Source organism: Ciconia boyciana, chromosome 26 (genome assembly GCF_034638445.1).
Source record: "Ciconia boyciana chromosome 26, ASM3463844v1, whole genome shotgun sequence".
Taxonomy (NCBI): Eukaryota; Metazoa; Chordata; class Aves; order Ciconiiformes; family Ciconiidae; genus Ciconia; species Ciconia boyciana.
Genome location: NC_132959.1, coordinates 2820928 through 2829236, shown reverse-complemented (window position 1 = coordinate 2829236; position 8309 = coordinate 2820928). Strand labels below are relative to the sequence as shown.

At 69.7% G+C, this 8309-nt stretch overlaps 2 protein-coding genes across 3 annotated transcripts; both read left to right on the top strand.

Annotated features, from left to right (window-relative positions):
- The first annotated feature begins 490 nt into the window (after nucleotides 1–490).
- On the top strand, nucleotides 491–2999 carry VPS72 (vacuolar protein sorting 72 homolog). 2 transcript variants are annotated; one of them, XM_072846780.1, is made up of 6 exons: nucleotides 512–785; nucleotides 1222–1374; nucleotides 1540–1651; nucleotides 1760–1939; nucleotides 2047–2188; nucleotides 2460–2999. In XM_072846780.1, the coding sequence occupies exons 1-6, from the start codon at nucleotides 669–671 to the stop codon at nucleotides 2851–2853; spliced, it is 1098 nt and encodes a 365-aa protein (XP_072702881.1). In that variant the 5' UTR covers nucleotides 512–668; the 3' UTR covers nucleotides 2854–2999. The 2 variants fall into 2 exon arrangements, with proteins under 2 accessions (XP_072702882.1, XP_072702881.1); XM_072846781.1 differs by lacking the exon at nucleotides 1222–1374 and having other exon boundaries at nucleotides 491–785.
- Nucleotides 3000–3554: 555 nt separating this feature from the next.
- Nucleotides 3555–7739, top strand: TMOD4 (tropomodulin 4). The gene is made up of 10 exons (XM_072846783.1): nucleotides 3555–3662; nucleotides 4335–4478; nucleotides 4565–4721; nucleotides 5278–5400; nucleotides 5809–5898; nucleotides 6121–6251; nucleotides 6869–6976; nucleotides 7179–7322; nucleotides 7411–7555; nucleotides 7645–7739. Exons 2-10 carry the CDS (start codon nucleotides 4356–4358, stop codon nucleotides 7665–7667), a joined length of 1044 nt encoding a protein of 347 aa, XP_072702884.1. The 5' UTR covers nucleotides 3555–3662; nucleotides 4335–4355; the 3' UTR covers nucleotides 7668–7739.
- The last annotated feature ends 570 nt before the right edge of the window (nucleotides 7740–8309 follow it).

Sequence of the window (8309 nt, the reverse complement as noted above, 5' to 3'; positions counted from 1 at the left end):
CCCCTCCTCGCTAGGCCCCGCCCCGCCGCTCCGGACCGCACCATCCGGCCGCGGGCGGGGCGGGGGACACGCGCCGGCGGCCCGCAGAGCGCACGCGCAGTCCAGGCGGCTGCCCCCACTCACACACACTTGGACTCGCCCCCGCGGACGCGACCACACGGGGCGGGGGCAGAAACCCTCAGGGCGCATGCGCGGAGGGCGGGAAGGGCCGCGGCCGCGCAGCGCCGCGGTCACGTGACGGGCCAAGCGCGACCAAAACAAAGCCGGGGGCACGTGGCGCGCGGGACGTCACAGCGGGGGTTGCCGTGACGTCACGCGGTGACGTCATTTTCCACCTTCCCTCCCCAGGGGCGCGACGTGGCCGTACCGAGGGTGGCAGGGCCCGGGGGCGGGCGGATAGGCTTTGGAGGGGGGGTGCTCCCGTGGGTGGTGCCTGGCCGGCCCCGCTCCTCTGCGGCGTCACGCGTGGCTGAGAGCCCCGCGGTGACGCCCCCCCCCCGTACCCCATAGCGCAGCCCCATCGCCCACAGGAACCTGCAGTGCCCCCTCCGGCCCGCAGGGGGGCGCCCGCCGCCATCGGCCGCTCGGCGCTCGCTCTCCCCTGCCTGGCGGCGCAGCCACGGGCCGGGCAGGACGCGCAGCGGAGCACCGATCGCGGCGGCGGCGCGATGAGCCTGGCGGAGGGCCGCGCCCCGCGGCGCACGGCCGGTAACCGGCTGTCGGGGCTGCTGGAGGCCGAGGAGGAGGATGAGTTCTACCAGACCACCTACGGCGGCTTCACCGAGGTGCGGAGCCGCCGCGGGCCCGGGGCGGGGGAGGCCTGGAGCTGGGGGCGCGGGGGATCGGGGGGTCTCGGGGCCCTAGGGAGAACGGGACCGAAGGCGTCCCGGTGCTGTGAGGGGCTCGGGGGCGGGGAGGGTGTCTGGGGGTCCCGGGGACGTGGGGGAGCCGGGGGGTGGGGGGAGGGATGTAGGGGGATCTCGAGGGGGAGGGTGGATGGGGGTCCCCGGGGAGGTGGGGGTCCCCGGGGGGGCCGGGGGGGGTGTGCCCCGGGGGGGGGGGCACGGGGAGGGGGCTGCGGGACAGCAGGAGGGGCCGGGGCAGGAGCAGCAGGGACGGGGGGTGCCCGGCCATTAGCGTGGCCGTGGAGTGGGAGAGCACCGGGGCTCGGGGCTGCGGCCTGGGGAGCCCTGGGGGTGCTGCAGCCCCTCCGTCCCGCAGGAGTCGGGCGATGACGAGTACAGGGGCGACCAGTCGGACAGCGACGACGAGGTGGACTCGGACTTCGACATCGACGAGGGCGAGGAACCCGCCAGCGACCAGGACGAGAGCGAGCCCAAGCGCCGCCGCCGCGTCGTCACCAAGGCCTACCGGGTGCGGGCGGGCGGGCCTGGGCTGGGGGCTCTGGGGTCCCCTTTGCAGCACCGCGGGCAGGGGACGGGCTCCCCGTTAGGAAAAGCCGAGGTTTAAACGAGGCCAAAGCCGTGGCCCGGGGGGGGAGTTTTTCTCCCTGCTCACATCCTCTGCCCCATTCCGTAGGAGCCCCTCAAGAGCCTTCGCCCCAAGAAGACGGACGTCCCCAGCGGCAGCTCCCAGAAGCCACGAGAGGTGAAATCTGTCCCCTTGGAGCTCCAGGATGACGTGGGAGACAGTGAGTGTGCGCGGGGCGGGACGGGCTGGAAACGGGCCCCCTCTGGGAGAGCTCCCAGTGAGCCGGGCCGGCCGGTGCCCGCGGGTCAGCCCCGTCCTCCCGCTGCAGGCCGGAAGCACATGCGGCAGTCGACGACGGAGCACACGCGCCAAACCTTCCTGCGCATCCAGGAGCGGCAGGTCCAGTCCAAGCGTAAGAAGGGCGGCCCCAACTACGACCGGCCTCTGACGCAGGAGGAGCTGCTGGAGGAGGCCAAGATCACGGAGGAGATCAACCTCCGCTCCCTGGGTGAGCTGGGCACGATGCCAAGGGGCGCAGGGACCCCCGAAATGGCGCAGGGTGAGGGTGTCGGTGAGGCGCTGAGCCTCCCCCTCAGTTTGTCTTTGCTTTCCCAGAGAACTACGAGCGCCTGGAAGCCGATAAGAAGAAGCAGGTCCAGAAGAAGCGGAAGTGCGTGGGACCCGTTATCCGGTACTGGTCCGTCACCATGCCCCTCGTCCCGGAGCCGGGCAAGGAGGAGAATGTGGACGTGGAGGGGTAGGTTGGGGTCACCTTGACATGGCCCTGGTGGGTTTCCCCCCCCGCACCCAGCCGGACCCCGGCTCCCACTCCTGATCCCTCCCCAGGCTCTGTTCCATCATGGTGAGGGAGAAGCGGGTTTTGGGCAGCGCCTTGGAGCCCCCCAAGCCCCACGCTCCAGTCCTGGGGGCGGCTCGAGCAGATGTGGCAGCTCTGCCCACCGTGGGAGCTCCCCCGGGGTTTCCCCCTGCCCCAGGGGCCTCCTGGGCACTGATTGTGGCTCTTCCAGGTTGGACCAAGAGCCGCAGCAGGCTGAAGCAGCTCCAGCCCCGGCTCCAGCTTCCGCCGGGAAGTGCTCCCGCACCTTCATCTCCTTCAGCGATGATGAAACCTTCGAGCGCTTCTTCCCCAAAGCGAAACCGCCCCGGCTGCCGGTGCGGGAGATCTGCCCCGTCACCCACAAACCGGCCGTTTACCGCGATCCCATCACCGACATCCCCTACTCCAACATCCGCGCCTTCAAAATCATCCGGGAGGCCTACAAGAAATACATCACGGCGCACGGGCTGCCCAGCGCCGCTGCCTCCGCCACCCTGGGGACTGCCGCTCCCCCCGGCCCCGACCCCAACGTCCGTCCCACCCGCCAGAAGATCATCATCAAGCAGAGCGTCCCCACGACCTGAGTGCCGGGGGCCCGCGGGGGGCTCGCGGCCGCTGCGGGTCGAGGCCTCTCCTCACTCTGACTCCTGTGGGCGACGGTTTGTTGCTCTATTTATCTCCTTCCTACATTTTTTTATATAAAAAAAGAAATAAATCCCAGTAGCCTGCATACAGCAAGGGTGCGGACTCTCATTTCCATTCAACACGCGGCGCCCGAAACACCAGGAGACCGCATGGTAAACGCAGGGTGCGTACAACCCCTTGTTTTCCAAGAGACCCTACAATAAACAAGCAGTTCTTTCCGAGCGCTGCTGCTCCCAGTGCAGCGCTGCCACGGGAGCCCTGACGACGGTGGCCCCGCGCACCCCCGCAAATGTGATTTTAGGGGCTGGGGGGGCACGTGGGAGCCAAGTCACCCAGACAATCTCAGGGTGAAGGGGCATAAAGTGTCCCCGCGGGGGTGACGGGGGGATTCGGGGGTCTCCAAGGGGCTGCGGGGCCCCGGGCAGAAGGTTCAGCCTCTCCCTGTGGCCTTTCCCCCCAGCCTCCCCTCTCCCCCCTGGCCAGGGCACCCCAAGGGGTAACGGGGAGCCACGGGGTCACGAGGGCCCCCCCCAGCGCCCCGGGGGTGCCCCCACCGTGCCGGGGCGCTGGGGTGGAGGCGGCGCAGGGCTGGCAGGGCTCGATAACGCCCGGGGATATGTGATCTCGCCCCTCCCCACAGCCGGCTCGCAGAATAAAATGCTGATCTCATGCCCTGCGCGGCCGGAGCCCTTGGCTCAGCACCGGGGCTCGCACCCAGGCAGGCTCCACCGCCCCGGCCAGCGGCCAGGTAGGGCCCCGGGGTGGGGGTCCTCGGGGTGGGACTCCCAAGGGTGGGGGTCCCTGGGGTGGTGGGGGGCACGTCACCCCCAGGGACAGGGGCTCAGGGGTCCCTGGGTCTGTCGGGGATCCCCGCGGCCCCCCAGCTCTCGCCCAGGGGTGTCTGGTCCCTCCCAGGGGCACTGGGTGTGTGTGTGTGTCCCCAGCCCTGGGGACCCAGGTCACGGGGGGGAATCTCAACCCCGGTTCCTTGGGGGGACCCAACCCCGGTGTCGGGGGACTCACGTCCTCAGCGTTTACCCCTGCTGCCCCCCCCAGGGAGGTGGGGACGCGTGTTGGGGGGGCAAAGGGGCACAGACTGGGGGGGTCCAGGGGGGCTGGGGCTGCCGAAGCAGGACCTGCCCCCCAAATAGTGGGGAGGCTGGGGGGGACGCTGGGTCCCGGCCCTGGGGAGCACCTTGGAGGCGTGACTCAGTTTCCCCAAGAGCTCCCCAACCACACCACCCCGGACCCCCCACCCTGGGGTGCCCCACGGCCCCCCCAGCCCGGTGGGAACCCAATACCACCCCGTGGCACGAAGGGGTCTCGCAGGCTGCGGCGTCGGGGGTGTCACTGTAGCGTGGGGGGTCCCCACCCCGGGGAGCCTCCCACTGGCCGCTCAGCCCCCTCTTGTCCCCCCCAGGCCGCCCCCCAGCCCCCCGCCATGACGTCCTACCGGCAGGAGCTGGAGAAGTACCGGGACATCGATGAGGACAAGATCCTGAGGGAACTGTCGGCCGAGGAGCTGGCACAGCTGGACTTGGAGCTGCTGGAGATGGACCCCGAGGTAGGTCCCGGTGCAGGGGGGCGGCGAGCAGGATGGGTGCCACCCGGCCACCAGGGTCCCCCATGGATGACACGGTGGGTCCCCAGAACGTGCTGCTGCCGGCGGGGCTGCGGCAGCGGGACCAGACGCAGAAGAGCCCGACGGGGCCGCTGGACCGGGAGGCCCTGCTGCAGCACCTGGAGAAGCAGGCGCTGGAGGCCGGCGAGCGCGACGACCTGGTGCCCTTCACCGGCGAGAAGAAAGGTGCGGGGACACGGGGGGTGGGGACACGGCGGGGACTGTGGTGGGGAGCGGCGGGGACGGGGCCCCGCAGCGCCAGGTATATTTAGCTCGGCAGAACGGTCCTCGCCAGCGGCTCGGGTGTCCTGGGCGAGCTGGGTCCTCGCCAGCCCTGGGCACGGCCACCCCCTGCCAATGTCATCCCCCATATGGCCACCCCCTGCAATGTCACCCCCAGCAATGCCACCCCCAGTACAGCCACCGCTGGCAATGCCACCTCCGGCTCGGCCACCCCGTGGCAATGCCACCCCCGGCAATGTCATCTCCCGTATGGCCACCCCCGGCAACGCCACCCCCTGGCAACGTCCCCCTCCCAGCCTGGCCACCCCCTGACAACGTCACCACTTCCAGTATGGTCGCACAAACCCCCCCGGACTGTCACCCCCGGCAGCATCACCCCCGGGCACGGCCATCCCTAGGCCAGGTCACCCTCTGCCAGCCCTGTCTCCGGGCCACCGCGTCCGGCGTCACCCAGCTGGCGTGAGGCCAGGCAGGGTGTGACCCGCGTCCCCGCGCCCAGGGAAGCCCTTCGTGCCCAAGAACCCGACGCGGGAGATCCCACGGGAGGAGCAGATCACGCTGGAGCCCGAGCTGGAGGAGGCGCTGGCCAATGCCACCGAGGCCGAGATGTGCGACATCGCCGGTGGGTCTTGCACGGGGCTGCCATGTCGCACCACAACCTCGCACGTGGGTAGCGTGTCCCACAGCAGCTTCACGTGGGGGCAGCACGTGGCACCGCAGCGTTGCACGGGGGGGAGCGCGTTGCACGGGGCCAGCGCGTTGCACGCCTGCCCTGGCCCCGCGTTGCACCCGTGTTTCCCGCTGCCAGGCGTCTGCCGGGCCCCCCCGTCCCCCCTGGGTCCCCGCCAGGGCCCAGCTAAAAGCAGCGCCGGGCCCCCGCGCTCGGCTTTCACCGCTGGCCCCCGGCCCACCCGCTCCCCATGGCTTCCCTGGCCCCCCTACAGGGCTGGGGGGGCTGCAGCCACCCTCGGGGGGACACAAGGGGACCAGGGGAGTCCTGGGGCACCCACTGTCCCCCCCGGCCCCGCAGCCATCCTGGGCATGTACACGCTGATGAGCAACAAGCAGTACTACGACGCGATCTGCAGCGGGAACATCACCAACACGGAGGGCATCAACAGTGAGTGCCTTGGGGACACGGGGACAGGGGACCTGGGGACAAGGCCCCCCAGGACAGGGGACACGGAGTCCACGGGGCTGTTCGGGGGGGATTTGGGGACCGGAACCCCTCCGGGATTCCCTGTGGTGACCCCACGCACACGTGCAAATGCACGTGTCCCCACGTGTCCCCATCCCTGCACACGGTCACGCATGTCCCTGCGCACACGCGCGTGTGCCCCAGGCGTGGTGAAGCCCGACACGTACAAGCCGGTGCCGGATGAGCCCCCGAATCCCACCAACGTGGAGGAGACGCTGCGGCAGATCCAGGCCAACGACGGGGCGCTGGAGGACATCAACCTCAACAACATCAAGGTGAGGGACCTGGTGGCAGTGTCCCCAGCGTATCCCCGGGGTGTCCCCAGGGTGCTAGTCCTGGTCCTGGGGTGCCGATCCCCATCCTGGGTTGTCCCCATGGGGCTGATCCCTACCCCAGGGTGTCTCCAGGGCACCCCAGGGTGCTGGTCGCCCTGCTGGGGCATCACATGGCCCCCAGAGCGTCCCCAGAGTGTCCCTGGGTGCTGCTCCCTGCCCGGGATGGTGGAGGGTGACGGGTCCCACCCTGGGCTGTCCCCATGGGGCTTGGTTGGTCACCCTGTCCCAGGGTGCTGCTCGCTGTCCCAGGGTGTCCCTGAGGGGTTGGTCCCTGTCTTGGGGCATCCCTGGGGTGTTTGTCCCCATCCTGGAGTGGCTCTGGGGCACCCCAGGGCGCTGGTCCTCATCCAGGGGCATCCATGTCCCCTTGGTGACATCCCACATCCCTTCAGTGCCACTTACGTCCCTTGCGTGACATCCAGCACCCTCTCAGGGATGCACCTGTACCCTTGGAGACATCTACACCCCTCGATGCCACTTACATCCCCCTGGGGACACCCACATCCCCTCAGGGATGTCCCCATCCCCTTGGTGACACCCATGTCCCCCTGCCGCAGGACATTCCCATCTCCACGCTGAAGGCCATCTGCGAGGCCATGAAAACCAACACCCACGTCAAGAAGCTCAGCCTGGTAGCCACCCGCAGCAATGACCCCGTGGCCAGCGTGAGTCCCAGCCCCGTGTCCCCCATGTCCCCACAGGTCCCCAGACGGGGAGGGGACACGGTCCCCTGCCCCCAGCTCCATCCTGGGCACCAGCAAGCCTGGGTGACGGTGGCTTTTCCACCGTCACCTGGGGCATCGGTGGCCCAGGACATGCCAGAGAGGGGGGTGACACCCCGAGGTGACACCCTGAGGTGACACGCAGGCCGTGGCCGAGATGCTGATGGAGAACAAGACCCTGCAGAGCCTCAACATCGAATCCAACTTCATCACCAGCGCTGGCATGATGAGCATCATCAAGGCCATGTACCACAACACCACCCTGAGCGAGCTCAAGGTGGACAACCAGGTAGGGACAGGCACCCACGGGTGGCCCAGGGAGGGGACAGGGGTGTCCCCAACTTCCCGGTGTGCCTGGTTTCACCCCGGCCTTGCAGTGCCAGCGGCTGGGCGACACGGTGGAGATGGAGATGGCCACCATGCTGGAGCAGTGCCCCTCCGTCGTGCGCTTCGGCTACCACTTCACGCAGCAAGGCCCCCGCGCCCGCGCCGCCATCGCCATCACCAAAAACAACGAGCTCCGTGAGTGTCCCCCGCGTCCCCTCCTGGGGCAGGAATCGGGGTGGGGGGTCCCAGCCCTGACCCCCCCCCCCCCTTTCCCCCACCCGCAGGTCGCAAGCAGAAGAAAACCTAACAGCCCCCCGCAGCACGGACGAGCTCCGGCTCCTGCTCCCCGGGGCCGCTGTAAATAAAGACGACAGAGAGACGCGGCTTCGGGATCCGCTCGGACGCGTCCCGGGGCAGGATTTGCACGCGGGGGCCGGAATCGGGATCGTAGGGACGGGCTGAGGGAGGGCAACGCTGCCGGGGAGGCCGCGGGGACACCCCCCCTCTTGTGGGGCTCGAGGCCCCCTGTTAGCCTCCGGCCGTTAATCCATGGGGCCGAGCCGGACGCTGGATCCCCTCGGGGAGCAGCGGGGCCGCGGGATCGGGGTGTTTCTACCCGGGGGATTAGGTTACAGCACCAGGAGGGGTGGGGGGAGCAGGGCAGCCCCCCCAGCAGGCAGCCAGGTGCCCCCATGGCACGGAGCTGAGCACCCAGGGCCCGTGGGGGCCGGCACCCACAGCCCGGTGAAGCGGGTGAGGGGATGCAGGGCCTATTTATAGATCCCACCACCTATTTATAGGGGCGAGCGGAGCAAGCGGGTAAATCCCGGTGCCCAGGGGTAACATCACCCCGGGCAGCGCTGCCAGGGAGCCCCCCCCAGGGACAGGATCCGTCCCCGGGGCCCAGAGACACCCTTGGGTGGGTGGTGGGTGCTGTCCCGGGGTGCGG

Excerpts from the sequence above, each read along its gene's own strand:
- VPS72 (XM_072846780.1), top strand. The coding sequence starts at position 669 with ATGAGCCTGGCGGAGGGCCGCGCCCCGCGGCGCACGGCCGGTAACCGG. Across the intron at positions 786-1,221 it reads CCTACGGCGGCTTCACCGAG|GAGTCGGGCGATGACGAGTA; the intron begins GTGCGGAGCCGC and ends TCCGTCCCGCAG. Across the intron at positions 2,189-2,459 it reads GAGAATGTGGACGTGGAGGG|GTTGGACCAAGAGCCGCAGC; the intron begins GTAGGTTGGGGT and ends TGGCTCTTCCAG.
- TMOD4 (XM_072846783.1), top strand. The coding sequence starts at position 4,356 with ATGACGTCCTACCGGCAGGAGCTGGAGAAGTACCGGGACATCGATGAG. Across the intron at positions 4,479-4,564 it reads TGCTGGAGATGGACCCCGAG|AACGTGCTGCTGCCGGCGGG; the intron begins GTAGGTCCCGGT and ends GTGGGTCCCCAG. Across the intron at positions 4,722-5,277 it reads CTTCACCGGCGAGAAGAAAG|GGAAGCCCTTCGTGCCCAAG; the intron begins GTGCGGGGACAC and ends CCCCGCGCCCAG.